This window comes from Sorghum bicolor, chromosome 3, assembly GCF_000003195.3.
Source record: "Sorghum bicolor cultivar BTx623 chromosome 3, Sorghum_bicolor_NCBIv3, whole genome shotgun sequence".
Taxonomy (NCBI): Eukaryota; Viridiplantae; Streptophyta; class Magnoliopsida; order Poales; family Poaceae; genus Sorghum; species Sorghum bicolor.
Genome location: NC_012872.2, coordinates 70099321 through 70116368, shown reverse-complemented (window position 1 = coordinate 70116368; position 17048 = coordinate 70099321). Strand labels below are relative to the sequence as shown.

The 17048-nt window shown below is 39.6% G+C and overlaps 2 protein-coding genes and 1 long non-coding RNA gene across 7 annotated transcripts; 1 reads left to right on the top strand and 2 right to left on the bottom strand.

Moving 5' to 3' along the window:
• Nucleotides 3002-3777, top strand: LOC110434041. Its single transcript, XR_002451493.1, has 3 exons — nt 3002-3354; nt 3460-3599; nt 3681-3777. It is a non-coding gene; the product is annotated as an uncharacterized LOC110434041 (long non-coding RNA).
• LOC110434040 (CMP-sialic acid transporter 3) lies at nt 3921-11163 on the bottom strand. Of its 5 annotated transcripts, none has more exons than XM_021457611.1 (16): nt 10974-11163; nt 10686-10896; nt 9922-10038; nt 9488-9544; nt 8831-8908; nt 8628-8672; nt 8253-8312; nt 7925-8047; nt 7405-7482; nt 7209-7278; nt 6663-6770; nt 6048-6181; nt 5896-5966; nt 5179-5227; nt 5035-5098; nt 3921-4038 (listed from the first exon to the last, which is right to left on the bottom strand). In XM_021457611.1, exons 2-15 carry the CDS (start codon nt 10842-10844, stop codon nt 5048-5050), a joined length of 1200 nt encoding a protein of 399 aa, XP_021313286.1. In that variant the 5' UTR covers nt 10845-10896; nt 10974-11163; the 3' UTR covers nt 3921-4038; nt 5035-5047. The 5 variants fall into 5 exon arrangements, with proteins under 5 accessions (XP_021313286.1, XP_021313287.1, XP_021313288.1 ...); XM_021457612.1 differs by lacking the exon at nt 3921-4038 and adding an exon at nt 4054-4587 and having other exon boundaries at nt 5179-5224; XM_021457613.1 differs by lacking the exon at nt 3921-4038 and adding an exon at nt 4054-4584 and having other exon boundaries at nt 5179-5224.
• LOC8078680 lies at nt 13814-16540 on the bottom strand. The gene is made up of 2 exons (XM_002456743.2): nt 16073-16540; nt 13814-14540 (listed from the first exon to the last, which is right to left on the bottom strand). Exons 1-2 carry the CDS (start codon nt 16479-16481, stop codon nt 14461-14463), a joined length of 489 nt encoding a protein of 162 aa, XP_002456788.1. The 5' UTR covers nt 16482-16540; the 3' UTR covers nt 13814-14460.

Genomic DNA, 17048 nt, shown 5'->3' with positions numbered 1-17048 from the left:
ATGTGGGTGCGCGGCTGCTGGCTCTAGTCTCTAGAGCAGTAGAGGTTTACCTGAGGTGATTTTCTAAGGTGCCTTTTCTGAGGTGAATTTTGTTTGTGTGTGTGTGTGTCTAGAATGGTTATGGGCATCCTGTTTGTGTTGTGTATTGCTATGGTTGGCCTTTTTATCGTGAATCTAGAATTTGTCTTGAACTTGACCATCTCACGTTTTGATGTTGCTAGAGACTAGCTAGTATGCACTCTAGTGGCATGACATGTTTCTCTTCAGTATTGTCTGCATTAAAATACGTGATGCATGGTAGTTCCCCTGATGACATATTTGTGTTTTGCAAATTAGATTAAAAGGTAGCAATGTGGCGCCGTTGTTGCTGCAATTGCCAAGTGGATGAATCCGATCAGCGTGAAAATGATCTTGTCAAGGCCACAACTAACAACATTGATGGTATGTTCGTTTTAATGTACTTGGATCATCTGTTCCTACATTCTTAACTTGCTGCCAGTTACTGAAAATGTGAACCATTTTCATGCTGCTGTATTTTTTGAAATTCCCTTTCCTAACATCTACAGAGAATTTGATGTCATTGATCCTTTTCTTCAGGGGCAACAAAGGGGTTTAAAGATTCTGCTACTGGAAAAGTCGAGTCGCACAATGCTGCTCCCCCTATCGATATCCCTGTTCTGTCCTTGGATGAACTGATAGAAAAAACTGATGACTTCGGTTCAACAGCTTTGATAGGTGAAGGTTCTTATGGGAGAGTGTACTATGCGGTTCTTGATAATGGAACAAAAATGGCAGTAAAAAAACTTGATTCTACTGAAAATGAACCCACTACCAAATTCTTGACCTAGGTTGATGTTATCATTAATTATTAATCATCGGGATTTCTCTTTGGTTATTTCGTAGTGCTAATGTGGTATGCGTTCCTAGTCAAATAATGATGCTTACCTCTGATGCTAGGTTTCATTGGTTTCAAGGTTGAAACATGAAAACTTTGTAGATATGTTGGGGTACTGTATGGAGCGTAATCTTCGCATAGTAACCTATGAATTTGCCACCATGGGTTCTCTGCATGATGTTCTACATGGTATGTTTTTGCATATCCTCTGCTACTTGTTGCACAACTCTGCACTTACTTGAATACTGTAGCTTCAACTGATAATTTGCAATTTCGTTTTTGAATTCATGTCAATAGGAAGAAAAGGAGTTCAAGGTGCTCAACCGGGCCCAGCACTTGATTGGATTCAACGAGTGCAAATTGCTGTTGGTGCTGCAAAAGGACTTGAATATCTTCATGAGAAAGTTAAGCCTTCCATTGTCCATAGGGATATTAGATCAAGTAATATCCTCTTGTTTGAAGACTTTAAGGCAAAGATAGCAGACTTTAATATCTCAAATCAAGCACCAGATATGGCTGCCCGGTTGCATTTAACTCGTGTCTTGGGAACCTTCGGATATCATGCCCCAGAGTAAAAATCCTTTTTCTTAAAGTAACTATATGTTTATAATATGTTGCTTAACTTTAGTTGTGCTTTCTACTTTTGCATGTGTTGTCTGATTAATTTTCAAGTAGATCAGCAAGCTGGGTGGTGTTTATTTCTATGTTGTCTGATTAATTTAAAAAAAATATGCCTTGTTATTTCTAAAGTTGAAGATTTGTTTCATATATTTGTAGATAGGCTGTTTCTAGGACATAAAGGAACACATTAGAAATCAATCACATCCTTAATATTGTAGCTTTCCAACTTTCTGGCACTTCACATTAATAGTTTAATTTCTTTAGCGCTTAGCCTTTGTCCATTGGATAGCAAGCCACATTTTGCCAAGTATATGAAGACCACCTGTGGACCATGTTAGTTATTTTGTTTTGCTGTAGTTCTATCCCAGAAAGTAATATCAAAACCACTTGCTTGGAGCTAATAGTGTAGCCTGTCCAGGGCCCTGAACCTGTCCAGTTGTCCAAAGTATGGTATGGATCCCTTGCGCCAGGTGACTATCCATGACTGTTCTTGAGACAGACTGGTGGCAGGCTACTGGGTTTTCACATTCTTGCTTAAATTTTTACCTCATTTCCATAGGGAAAAATGAGATTATTTTTACATAGCACTCATAAATTAGAAAAAAATTGACCATCACAGCTCAGTCCATGGCAACCTCGAATCTTTTGTTCTTTTTTTTGCTGCTACGAACCAATTACTTCCTGAACTACGAGCAAACTGCAATCTGATACTCTCCAGTTAGCAGCGACTAATTTGATAATGGGCATTGTTTTTAAGATTCTTGATTGAAGTAACACTGTTGTCTGATCAATCTACAATTTGACTTGAGGTTTGATTCTGCAGGTATGCAATGACTGGTCAACTAACCCAGAAAAGTGACGTATATAGCTTTGGAGTAGTTCTTTTGGAGCTTTTGACAGGTAGAAAGCCAGTAGACCATACAATGCCTAGAGGACAGCAAAGCCTGGTAACTTGGGTATGTTCACTTGCTAACTCTCTTTTTTTTCTTCCTTTTGTGGTTAGATGTGAATTTATATAGTGTCTGCAATAGAGAAGCAACAAATTGTATACGTTTGTATAATAATGGTATTTCTTAACAAGTTAATTTAGTGCCAGAGGGTCCAAGCTAAACCTGTATCGTTTATGGTTTGTGTGTATGGTATCATGTGGGTATTCCTCAACTAGATAATAATGTCTTCTATTAATCCCAAAGCCAGAGGTTTTATCAATGGTTTTTGAGTGGCAATAAATGATGATGATGAACTTGAACATAATGTATCAAATATCTTAGTAGAATAGAGAGGAAATCTGAAGGATCAGACATGTCTTCAGAGTTTGTGGATCCAATCGCTTTCCAACAGAGCAGGCCCCCCTCTTTTCCCTCTCGTACACACAGGAGAGCAGCATGTGATTATATCAAGAATCAAGAAGAAGAATAAGGAGTCTAGGTGACTCATGATTCATGAACAGCCCTTAGCTGTGGGAATATTCTATCTGTGATCTATGGAGAGTGAACCACTGCTGGACCTGAATTTCTTAGGTTTCTCAAAAGTGACTTCAGCATAACACTAGTTAAAAGGAGTTTATCTGCTGCATAAGCTGCAGTTCTTTTCTATCTGAAAGAATCTACCAGATCATCATACTGCACATTGTGTGCCCTCAAAATACGCTGAAGAATAAAACAGCACCTCGTATGATCTTAAAAGTTTGATATGATGATAACATTGTTCTCACTAGTTCTCTCTGATAATGCCTTCTTCCTATTCTGCAGGCCACACCAAGGTTAACTGAAGACAAGGTGAAGCAGTGTGTAGATCCACGGTTGATGGGTGAATATCCAGCAAAAGGACTCGCCAAGGTTCCCCGTACTATCTCTTGTGCTGTATGCATAAGCTTGGGGGCAGCTAGTGACCTATTTTCTCTATCCACATTTTTCTAATCTTTTTTTTTTTGTCTACTCCAGCTCGCTGCTGTAGCGGCTTTGTGCGTGCAATATTAAGCTGAATTCCGCCCAAATATGGGCATTGTGGTCAAGGCTTTGTCTCCACTACTTGTAACAAAGCAGACTCCACCTGCTGTTGACAGTTGATGTACAGAATTAACGTAAGTAAGTTCATCGAGTCCCTTTTCCTATCTCACTCCATCATATTTGTTAACCAGTTTGTATTTGATTTGGACATACAGTTCAGTCTCCTTGCAAATTGCAATGTCTATTAGGTTGCAAATATGAGCGGCAACAGCTTGGATACTACGGACATTTGATCGATTCACCTCAAAGATGTCAATCACTAACTGCATGGAGGACGTCTACTGCAGTAACAACTTTGCATCTGCGGTTCTACAGCATGCCAACAATGTTCATATTCATGTCTCAGGAAATGCCAGTATTAAGGACTAGTGAAATATTCAGTGATCAACATGGACTGTTATTGCAAATATGCAGAATTGAAGAAAACCCTTCTTTTAGTGTCACAAACAGTAATGGAATCACCCAATGATTCGTGCATGCTCGACGCAAAAACCGTAACGGTAATTCATTAGGCTGTGAATAGAGAGAGAGAGAGTATCAATTAGTCGTTTCGCTGTAATTCGGAAGACATGCAAAGCTTAGTAATCAGTAAACACGTCGCAGTATCTCATGCAACACGCAAATACAGGAATGAAAATCTCTGGTCGGCACGCGCCATCTGAAACGAACTGATATTTACATTGGTGCCGCAAAAAAAAAAAAAAAAAAAGACACTCATAGAACCACGGCTGATGTGGCTCTATCAAAAGGGGAAAAAAATGGCGGTGACTTTATTCCTCACTAATCTTATCACATTAGTTTTACCACCCACTGGTTAGAGGTATCGCCTCATCCATCCAAAGACCATTACTCTATTATAATGTACTACTTAATCTACTTCACGAAGCTCGTCACTCTGCCGCCGAATATGCATATCCTTTACTCGCATGGCAGCAATGTGGCTTTAGAGACAATTAGGTCAAATACCCGCTAAAAATACTCTCTTTTCCTCCGTGTCATGGAGAATCCATGTTGTAAGACAGTTAAGGTACATGCTGCTCTGTTGAGGAAACAGTGTGCCTGCTGTCAGAAATGGAAAAGTTTGATTCAAGAGATGTTATGGATATTGCGCACTTGTTAAAAGGATAGCACACATCTTTGTAGCAATCAGCAATTATTTCCTCCATTTCAAATTATAGTTCATTTTGGCTTTGTACTAAGTCAAACTACTTTAACTTTGACTAAGTTTTTTGAAAAAATATATTAATTATAAAAGTCCAAATAAATAGTTAAATACACTATCAAAACATCCTTTTGTTTTCTTAACACAGAGCTCTCATGCATGTTCAAGAAAAAAAAAATCTTTTATAGAGAATTTAACAAAACTAATTTGATGTTTTAGATGTTGGTGCATTTTTCCATATGCATGGTCAAAGTTAGAGAGAAGTTTGATTTAGGAACAGCCAGAGTGAACTTTCATTTGGAAGTTGGAACGGAGTACAATCTACTAGAAAGCAAGGGGAGAAGCACCTCTTCTACAAAATCATACAGGAAGAAGTGGCTGCCTCTCGTCAGATCCATGGCGGTGTTTAGCCTTCATGATGCATAGACTGACCATTAGTTATACAGAAGTATGAAATAAACCACCTGAAATTCTAGGCAGTAGTTATCTACCTCACTTGCCACTGAATCAGGCACATTGACATAACTAGGCTCCTTTCTGCTGAACATCATAAAATATTATGTTGTTAACAAACATGAAAGTCTATTAAATTAAATGCAATAAGATGCACTGCACCAAGTTTTCGGAAAACAAGAAATGCCACCTGATGGTGGAATGGTAGATGGCAGAATGGACCTCAAGAACTGTTCCAAATATCAACTTTTCATGGTATGGAAAGGGTGTGAAACCTTACCCAAAGCACAAACTACGCTAAAAGGGGCACCTGAGCACAAGACTTTTTAAAGCCCTGCCTTGGATGTACCTAAAAGATAAAATATGCTATTTCGAAATAGTCAGACTACCATGGAACCGGTACTACATACCGCGCTGACCAACACACGGCCACCAGAGAGGAGGCAAACCACGTGGTCAGCACCACGACCACGACATCAACTACCTGATCAGACTATGAAAGTAGGAATCGTCGTCTTTATCCCTTCTATATATCTTGTCCGGCCACATGGATATAAACAAAAAAGCATTCGCAAGTCATTGGGTTCAATTTGGCCCTCATGGAATGGACAAAGGACCTATGTGAACGAGGCAAATGAACTCATTTGGAAGACTTAACCAAACTTAATATTTTAGTCAAAGTGACAGACTATAGACCCAACCCGGTGCAGGAGCAGGCACAACTACAGTATAATCGACAATATGATATGACAAACCTGTGATCATGGGCTTCAGCCATTTCAACTTTGCTGCTAGGCACTTCGTCCTTAATTTGATTAGAAAGATACTGAAAAAGAATAAATGAAAAAAATTAGTAGTACAAAAACTTCAACACTATTGAATCGGTGCAAGGGGAAAAGCAAGTCACCTGATGCATAGATATGATTACTATTGAAATTCCAAGAACAAAATTTATCGTCAGTGTGTGGCCAAACAATACAGCAGAGGCTACTCCGGTGAAGATAGTTGCAATTGTTGATGAGTACTTCTTTAAAATTGTATCTGCATTCACCATTGATTTGCTTAAAGACAAATATAGTCCACTTGCAAAAACTAGTATATACGTGTAGCAACTAGCAACCAACACGGTAATGCTACTGATTTAGCTTATTCACATACATGTACAATTTTTTTTCTTCAGATATGCAGAACTGCGTGCCTTTATGCTAAGAAGAATACCATCCATATTACAAACCCAAAAAAAAAGCGGAATCACCACAGAGATAACATGCGTGGCACAAACAGGATATTTGACCAACCACTAATAAATGTGCAATCTTTCAACTCCTATAAATGTCCATATTCAGCCATTAGGCAAGAGTTTGCTAAGATGCATGCCCATGCAAGGTATTCTTTGTGGGTACATGCATGCAAGATAACAAGTTTCAGAGATACATGTATGTCATATATATAGTGACTTTAAAGAACATACTGAATAAGAAATTAAGAACTAATGTTTTTTTCCTCTTTGCTGATAATATACCTGCATACTTGAAGAAAAATGACGACAGTATGCCCTGTGCAGCATTGTTGCAGATAAGAAACATTGTGGCTTTTGAGTGTCCTTCCAGAATGTTAAAGCTACTAGGCCCTGTAAAATGTACAGGATAACTGATTTCTTACAGAACCATCAAAGTACTTAATCATGTGTGAAAATATGTGGGCAACAGTTTCAACAGAATTTTGATATTCTGAGTCAAGGGTCACCAGTTAAAGTTTAGTTTAGATATCTAAGAATTGGATGCCTTATCTTCTAGATATTATATTTACCGAGCCAATACATCAGATCAAGTTGTAAGGGTAATCTCTAAATCATGAAAAACACAAAGTTACAAGGACAAACCAAAATAACCTACAAAAGAAACCATAGTGACATCGAAAAGCTACTAGTATTTTTCATTTATCTAAAAAAACTAGTATTTATATAGCCTTGAGTAATTCACAACTTTGCTCAACTCAATAGAACATTTTAAAACGACTATGCAATAAGCATGTTGCTTTCAAGTAGACATGCATTCTCAATAATTACCTTGGATGATGGCAGTGATCACAAGCCCAAGAAAGTTAAATATTGCACCATAACCATACAGAAACAAGTTCTGAAAACATGACATAAAAATCGCGATCAAATGGTAGCTTCACACAGATCATAACAGCATTAGCAAGATACGGAATAGCTTAGAATAGAATGCCAGGGCAAGAAAACTAACCAAATGGACACATACCTGAAGGTAAATACTGGTATCAAACTGGCTTTTAAGAGCCTTCTCATTGTAAACTGAAGCCAATGCGGGAACTGTCACCTGGTTTTGCATAAAGTTAGTAAGAAATATCAACTAAATGAGAAAAAAACACATATTATCTCTATGTGAAGCCATAGATTAGTCCAATAGTGCTTATTCTAGTTCTGAATCCTTCAGTTGTGAATATTGCTTTTTGCAAAGAGATAAATGAACCTAGATCAGTTATATGACTGAATAGAGAATGGCTGGAAGCCTGAAACCTGGAACTGTCAAACAGAAGGGGCTCAACGATATGTCGAAGAGATGGAATGGTAGCAGAATTTATTAACATTATTACTACAGCTAATGTCCAATGCAGATGCAAACATTGTGCTGCAGTCCACTGACTGCAAGAGCACCATGCCTATTCTGCACGGAAGAAGCATTCCAAATTTCATGGGAGATGTGTTTTATATTGCATCAACATGTGCATTACCATAATTACGAGAAAATCAGAACTTACAAAAAATAGTGTATATAGGTAGGCTCCAGCTGCAACAGGAAGACCTAGTGCACTAGAACCTTCTGGCAACGATTTGAGCTGATTAACAGATATTCCAATTAACAGAAGTGCAAGGGCCTCCCACTGTCAATATAGAAAAGCATGATGTCAACTAAATAATGGGTTCTTGAAGTCGCTAAAATGTAGTACACTCAGAGATTCTTACGTGTTAGAGATACAAATTGTCAAGTACCAATTACTACAATTGGAATTACACAACTTCAATAAAAATCTAGGTTTGCATCATTTTAAGTAGAAATAGACATAGGAAAACAAAGAGTATACTTGCCTGGATTATGGAAAATCGCCTCCTCATTATCATCTTTAGAAGCACAGCAATTACTAGAACCTGCAAATGTTAGAATTCAGTATAGCATGAATACATGATTAGTGCCATGTGCAGCCAAACTCCAAACAGAAGTCAAACATCAAAAGATAAACATGTATCAAGGTGGTCGCTAATAGATAATTTTAAAACAGACGAAACAAAGAGTGCATGCCCAAGCCACCAAGTGCATATGCGTGTACATACAGGCATTTGGCAGGTTGCACGCCCATGTCCTAACATTTGCATATTTGCAAGCATTCAAGTGCACATATACTAATAATCCTAACGTTTTTTTTAAAGAAAAGGCTAACATAATAGTTAACCATAGTAGCATACCTTGAGATTACTCAGCATTTTCACGCTAGCAGGATTAAAATATAACTGCATAAATCATAGGACTGGTAGTTAGAGAAGATGTACGAGATCCAAGTTAGGTTAGTACAACTGTTAGAATCCACTATTACTACAGACAGTTAAAGAACAGTAAAACCAGAGTACACCAAGTTCTGACCACTGGTGTGCTTAAAAAGATGCTTTACCTGCATTATGAACTTCAAATAGTTGTTGATAGCATATAGAAAAGCAGGTACTGCAAGAAGAACATTATTGCGAGCAGCCTGGCCAGTGAAGAAGGATGGTTAGTGTTGCGGACAAGATCACTAAATTCATATAGTAATATTTCAGAGCAAATCAATGGAGACCTATGGACTACAGGAAGTAGTAAAAGATTCACTGTACAGTTTCTGTAGAAGTTCACATGAGCTTTCTAGTCAGATGCGATATTATGCATCAAAATGACAGCATATGGCCAGGTAATCAAGGTCCTATTCTCTTCAGAATTAGCACGCATTTCACAAGGATTAAAAGTTATGAAAAGTTATGGCTTCTAAGGATGAGCACGCATTTCACAGGCTCTACTCTAAGGATGAGTGCTCTGATTGGGTTTCAACACAGGGGGGGGGGGGGGGGTACTCTATGAGTAATTCTGATATATGAGGTAGCACCTCTTGCGCATGTAAGATTGCAACTCTATATCTTGCTTATTAATATAATGCCGGGTAACCGGATCTTTCCCACACACACACACCAAAAAAAACAAAAACAAAAATAAAAAAACTCAAGATACCAATCAGGAAGGAACTGATCATATCCAAACTATAAACATGGCATAGTTTAAGTCTTGCAAGTCATATTACCTGCATAAATATTGATACTGTGAGGAGTGGCTTGTCTCCCACGTTTAGACGTCTAGCCTGCAAAAGAAAAAACCAACTCAGTAAAAAAAGCAAAGATATCAGTGATAGCAGAAGCCTACAACACTCAGTGCTCACGTTAAATGTAAGAAATTTTAACATAACACTACTCCCTCTGTCCCCTATTAAATGTCGTTGTAGCCTCCTGTCAGGTGCATGCTCGTTGCTGTGAACTTGGATGCTGCTTTGCGTCTAGATTCCTGCTATATGGTCTGAACTTGGACAGGTAAAAGTAGTGCTAGAACGACGTTTAAAGTGGGACAGAGGGAGTACACAAGAATAGCATTACCATTGCTATCGTTTTAGCCGCCTCCAACTAATAAACAATATGAAAGAAAAAATGAAATATAGAAAGAAAAGAGCTGAAATGAAATTACCTGGATGAATAGCATGACAATGGCAAAGATAATTTTTGTAATCTCTGTCAAGAAATTCACACTGATTGGGCTAAATTTGAATTTCCCATCCACTTTTGACATGTACACTAATATAGGCTACAAAAAAATGAGGTAGAACAGTGTCAAGCAACTTTGGAAAAAAAGCACAACATAGCAAACAGACAAATGAAAGAACATGCTTATCATTTTGCAAAAAATACAAGGGCAGAACTGCAGAAGTACTCCATCCCAATACTCAGAGTCTCAGACATATGGTACTCAGAAAATGGGGACTAGAAATCTAGAATAAATTCACTGTTAATGATTGATGATATCATGTATTGATCATGATAATCAAATCCTCTCCTAGCAGTAGCAAATAAAATTAAGACCAGTGCTGACAGCATTGCAGGAGGCACATCCAAATTTGGGTGTGTATTCTAACAAAATCCGAAAAGAAAAAAAAAACAGTGGCCATAACCGTCTGCAGCATCCGCACAGCCTAGTAAAAACACAGTCCCAGAACAATCATAGGTCCTGAAGCTCGAGACAATATTGAGAGCGTGCTACAGTACAGCTAGCCAAATTCACCTGGCTACCGACACATTCATGGCATTATACTTTCACCTTGCTACTCAATTCGCCCCCTCATGCAGTAATCGCACCTATCAGCTAAAGTTCAACAGTCCTATGCAACACTCGGCGATTCGACACAGAACGCACTGATCAAAACCAACAAAATGCAGATGGGAAGCAGCCTTCACCTGGAGGCCGGCGAGGACGCAATCGCCGGAGACGAGGAGCACGTTTAGCGCGCGCTGCCGCGACGACACGGTGCTCCGGTGGCTATCGTACGCCTTCGACACCGCCGGCGGCACCTGCACCTTCGCATGACACACGCTACATTCCACCTCCCCGTTCATTCCTGCCGCCGCCACCGCCTCAGGCTCGCCGAAACCCCGCGGTTCCAATCAGCTGCGCCAAAAAAACGGCAGGAAAATCAGAGAATCAGCAAAAATCACGGAAAAAACCAGGAGCGAACAGGGACAAACCAGGAAAATGGTGGGAACTGGGAACCCTAGTCTCTGGTGCCCGCCCCCACCATGTGAGCTCGCGGGGACCGAGGCGATCGGGATTCGAAGCTCCTCGAAGGCGCGGTGGGCGAGGCCGCGAGGGAGAAGGGGCGAGGGAGGGCAATGCGGCAATGGGGAGCGGAGAGGGGAGCTGAAAATGTATACAAACAATTAAATTATTCCTGTGGAATATGCCACGAGAACGAAAGAGTGGAGGGCTTTTCTGCAAGATTTTGCTTTACAAATAAGCCCCTGTATTTGATTGTATTTTAAATATATATTATCACTGATTGTCCTTGATATACGACTAGTTTTTTTTTTCATGTTTTACCCCTACCCAAGCATAATATAAGTGAGGCCTTGTTTAGATACACGGTAGATTCTAGAAGCTAGCTCAAAAGGCCGAATTGGTAGAAGCTAGCTAGAGTGGAGAGTTGTTTGGATCCATAGATTCTAAGGGCAGAGGTAGACTACTATTCATCATGAAATTACATCAATCTTTGTTCTTCATGCTTGTGCATAGTAGTACATTGAAAGGCGGGATAGCCAGAAGATTCAGCTTCTCAGATTGTGGTTTTTGCATTGTGTATAAGTTGGATGTGTTTGGATCCCTAGATAGATTTTGGAGGCTACCTTACACAATATACTAGAATCCAAACAGGCCATGAGTCTTCAAGTGGCACTGGGGATACAAGTCGAAGTGCCGACAAGCGCAAAGATAAGCTATTATAAGTGGGCTGTTCTTATGAAACATGCTTAGAAATGACCTAAGTTCGGGTTCTCTAGCATTTCTATTTGCATCCTAAGTGTCAATATTTATCATAAAACTAGTATACATAAGATGACCAACAACATAGCGAGCTTATACAAAAGAAAAATGTAAAAAAATATATGGTTAAACAAAAAAAACACTTGCTTTGTTGGAGTCAAAATAACAAAAATCACATATCCCATGTGAGTGGAGACTATAATTAAAGTGAGTACCCAACTGTTCTAAACCATTTTCATAGTTCACTTATTTTTCTTTTTCTTGCTTTGAAATCCAAACTAATTCCATTCTAATCTGTTTTGGTCTACCTTTTTCGATAAAGAAAGATTTTATTACTTTTTTTAAGAATATTACATCGAGATGATACAAAGTTTTGAAAAATAACTCCCTACCTCTGCTTGAATAAAGCATACAACAAAAACACAGAACATCACACACACTCTAGACTGAACCATAGACACTCATGATCTGGTTGCATGTATCATCCTTTATACTACTCCATCTATCTCAAATTATAAGTCATTCTAAGAATCTTGGAGAGTCAAAGTATCTCAAATCTTGACCAAATTTATATGATAAAATAATAACTATTATGAGACCAACTAAGTATTATTATATTCTTTCTTAATTATATTTCTATAGTATACTCACTTTATGTTATAAATTTTAGTATTTCTCTCTATAATTTTGTCAAACTTAAAAATGTTTTTGATTCTTCGAGATTCTTAGAGTGACTTATAATTTGGAATAGAGGAAATAGTAAGTTACACACAGCATAAACCTTCAAAATTATTATTACTTATAGCTTTGATCCCTAAAACTTCACGCTAAGAAGTCATCTCTACCCTAGGCACATTCATAGTACTTCCAAACACACGAGCGCTTCCATCCCAATCCCTAGTTCTGTTACGATTCCATCCAGAGAAAACAAGAAACCACAGGGTCCGAACTGAAAAGACCATTTCTGATGGCGCGCCGGCCACCACAGTCACCGTCACCGCGGAAGAGATCGCTGACTTTGCTGAGGATAGAGATGACATGACAAAGTGGAGACCAGCCAGACAACGGACGGAATTCCAGAATTATCCCCGACCCCTTGGCCGTATTTGCACGCAGCCCCTAGAGGTGCTTGAGGATAGGAAGGGTGATGCCGGTATTGGACATGAGCCTGGTGTGGCCGCGCCGAACTGGTTAGGGGAAGATCAGTTAATAGCAGATAGTACAGTTACGAGGCTTCAGCGACCGTGATGGGGTCAAGGGCTCCACATGGAAGCTTCGGAATCGTCGGGAGCCGCACGGCCGGCACGTGTGCTGCGCGTGCGGACCGGCCACAACTGGTGGTACTCCCTACTCACCGACACTGACAGCGATTTTTTTCCCCTCCTCTTTACACTATTGATTCATGATTGACTATCTAGCGGCAAAGCCCAGCAGAGCAAATGCGTCAGGCCTTGTTTAGTCCCCTTGTTTAGTTCTGAAAAATGAAAATTTTTCGAAACTATAGCACTTTTGTTTATTTGTGATAAATATTATCCAATTATAGACTAACTAGGATCAAAAGATTCGTCTCGTGATTTACAGCTAAACTGTGTAATTAGTTTTTGTTTTCGTCTATATTTAATGTTTCATGCATGTGCCACAAGATTCGATGTGACGGGGAATCTTGAAAACTTTTTGGTTTTCAGGGTGAACTAAACAAGGCCTTAGTTCCAAAAATTTTCAAGATTCCCCGTCACATCAAATCTTACGGCACATGCATGGTGTACTAAATATACAAACTAATTACACAGTTCATCTGTAAATCACGAGACGAATCTTTTAAGGCTAGTTACTCCATGATTGACAATGTTTATCAAATAAAAACGAAAGTGCTAAAATGTCGTTTTCCAAAAATTTTTGCGAACTGAACAAGGTCTCAGTATGTGAGATTATTAGTCGCAAAAAAAAAGTATGTGAGATTATTATATGTGATCCGTCACAAGGATACCATGCGATACAGCGATAGGAGTAGGGCAGTGCATCTGCAGCAGGGTTAGAAACGCAAGATCAGTAGATCATTATGTATTATGCGTGTTACAAATCAGTGGAGTTTCTTCTTTACAGAGTTTCAGCTAATTTGCAGCTAGGCTGAATAAATACATCTTTTACACAACTGAAGCTTGACAAGCAACCAGACACTTTCTTTACTTTCACAAATTTAACAGCAATACATATATGTTCAGGCAATATCAGAGTAGCACAAAAAAAATCAATATTGGAACTAATCAGCCCTTGGATTAGTAGCCAAAACTCAAAACTCCATTCAGTACATTATTACAGGAGTACGAAAATTAGAGCACCTAGTGACCATTACAAGGAAACATGAAAAAAGAACCAACAGGTCCTGCATTTGCAAACGCTGCATTATGCAGTCCACCCACCCAGAGGAATGACAAGCTTCTGAATCCTTTCGAAGAAGCTCAGACCATGGATCTCGATTGAACTCTGTCGCTGTTCTGGATCATGATTCCTCCCCCTCCCATGTTTTTGCAGAAGCAGATGAGATCACTCATGTCCAGAGAGCAGAAGCGCCCCCTCCGAGGAGAATTTGCTCCCCGTGTCCCAAAACCATATAACCAGATTCTTCAACCTCCAACTGACCTTCGGTGCAGCCCGTCATAGCATACACTAACAGAAAGCAACTAGCCAGCCTCAAGTTTACCTGCAGAGCTTGACAGTGCATGCTACTGCTTGAGCCCAATACTTCAACCTGGCCTTCACTTCCTCTGGATGGTCACCTGCCAGAACCAATGCTGATCAGCAAAAAAAAAAAAGGACCTTCATGGTAGAAATCAATCACGGGCAGAACAGGACTAAAGGGGTAACGGCCAAACTAGGTAATATATGCGGTCTCATGGAGGACATGGTTGTGTGCTTGTGCTGCTGTTTTTTCTAATATAAGGATTTGTTTTTTCCTAATTACGAAAGTGAACCCCTTTGCCAGTTTCCTTAAAATGGACCTTTGGTAAAGGTAGAATAATCTTTCTTCAAATTTACGCTCCGTTTTTTAGGAAACGTGTGCTGGAAAGGAGATAGCATAATTCAGTGGACCCTAGTCTTGCTTTGCTTTGTCGTGAAGATTGTCTTGGAGAAGACTGCGAGCACTTACTGAGAAAAGTGACATCACTGAGAAAACGCATGTTATGTCTGGTTACTTCTATATGGTGATATAACCAATAATGCAAGTATAGCATTGTTCCTCCACTATGAATCAAAATGATGAAAGTTTTCTTTGTTTTCGTTTGCTACCGAATTCAGATACCCAAAAGGTAGAAAGAATCCCCTGCAGTGTCTGTCTATCATCCATGTTCCTTCTATGAAATAGAGTATAAGAAGAGACTCGTATAAAGTACTCCTAAAACTTAAAATGCAACACAGCCCGTAATTCACAAAAGGAATGAATCAGTATGGCTCCTACTAAAGAGTCTAAGAAAGAAACAAAGAAAAGAAAAAGAAGGTTCTGAACCTGGCAGTCCGAGCACTTTAGTATGTCTGAGTTTTCGAATTAGTGTTTCTAAAAGAGATACAGTAATCTACTCTGCAACATCTTGAGTTCTTTCGTAACTAAATGTTGTCACTAATCCAGTAATCCTCCTTAGAAAACATCTCGCTGCAAATTATTAATCAAGAGGCATCCAGCACCTTACTGAGTAAAATGATACACTAATTGTATCGAGCGAATTGTTATACTAGCAGCTCAAAGAGCACCTACTTCATCAATCATCCAACCATACACCAGTTCAGCAATCTACCAAAACATGCTTAATATATTTTTTTAATAAAATACAATGGCGGTCCTTTAACTTGTCAGCATGTGCCATGCAGCCGGTGTTATTTTCGTATTTGCATGTTCATTGACCAAAGTGGCACAGGTAGACAAGTTCAGGGGGTACTTTTTCGCGTTTGCAAGGTCACCGACAAGTTAAAGGGCCGCTATTTTTTTTTCCTGATTTTCGCTATTCGGAAATGAAAAACAGAGACGCGCCTGCTCCTCCTCCAACCTCAACCGGGATGCATAACGTTTGAAACAAATTGCTCAGAAATGAAACATGATATGGTTTATCGACGCAGTATATTTACACGCATAGTGAAGTATGCTTTGTCAGAAACTTCTGAATTTTGGACCAAAAAGTTGTGATTCCCAGAAAACAGAGAAAGCCGCCACGCCTTCACCGTTAAAGCTATTATTAATTCACATCATTCCAATTGAATGGAAAAAAGAAATTTCACCAAATTCGAGAACTGATGCGTAGAGAAAAGTGTTTTTTACCCGGTCCAGAGATCCTCCAATTGGGGAGCGGTGGCGACGCAGGCTCCTCCTCCTGCTCCTGCCCCGATGCCCTCTGCTCGTCGAGGAACCTCCGGGTCATGGAGTAGCAGAGCTCGAGCGCGGGCAGCGTCACGCAGAGCTCGGGTATCTCGCTGTACGCGAAGCCGAAGCCGAGGTCGAGGCAGCCCTTGAGGTCCTCCAGGTCGTCCTCCGTGAGGCTCTTCGTCCTGGCCACCCCGCCGTCGCTGCCGCTGGCAGAGGACGCCTCCACCATCACGAAGCTGCTGCTCCGCCGTGGCTGCCGCACCAGCCTGCTGCTGGCGGCGTCGGAAGTAGGGTCGGCGGTGGAGGTCGGCAGCTGCGGCTGCGAGGAGAAGTAGGCAGTGGAGGTGGAGGAGACGGCCGCCATTTCTCTGCTCGGTTTTGTTTGTCTGATGCTGCTTCAGGTACTCAGGTTCGAGTTGGGCGTCTAGCCTATTTATAAACGAAGCGAGTGTTTCTTGGTTTAAAAATGGTTTTTGTAGGGTAGTATCTTTTAGAGTACTTTATTAGGCAATTTATATTTATGTGGTAATTTAGTTGTGACATTTTTTTGCCAGCTAGTACTACTATTTTAAAACTAGACATATATAAAAAAGTATATATATATATATATAATCATCTAGATTAGTTAATTTTTTTTATAAGCTATAAGAGCAACTCCAACAACTTTGCTATTTTTGTTATAAAGGCTTTTTACAACTCGTATAGTAGAAAAATAGGCTCCAACAGATGTGCTTTTTGGTTTTGTAAAATAGAAAGTTTGCTATTCCTTGATTTTTGTTGGCCATATATAGCCAACCACTGAGACTAGCTATCTGATAGCAAGGCTGTTGTGGATATCTTCTTTTTTAACAAGTTGTCTATTTTACAAAATGGCTAAACATTAGAATTTGGCTACTAATTTTAGCCAAGCTCTTGGAGATGCTCTAACCTG

Coding starts and splice junctions, on each gene's coding strand:
- LOC110434040 (XM_021457611.1), bottom strand. CDS start 10,844: ATGAACGGGGAGGTGGAATGTAGCGTGTGTCATGCGAAGGTGCAGGTG. Junction 8,909..9,487: donor CAGTATCAATATTTATGCAG/GTAATATGACTT, acceptor TTCACTGGCCAG/GCTGCTCGCAATAATGTTCT. Junction 6,771..7,208: donor GATCACTGCCATCATCCAAG/GTAATTATTGAG, acceptor TACATTTTACAG/GGCCTAGTAGCTTTAACATT.
- LOC8078680 (XM_002456743.2), bottom strand. CDS start 16,481: ATGGCGGCCGTCTCCTCCACCTCCACTGCCTACTTCTCCTCGCAGCCG. Junction 14,541..16,072: donor TTGGAGGATCTCTGGACCGG/GTAAAAAACACT, acceptor TGGTTCTGGCAG/GTGACCATCCAGAGGAAGTG.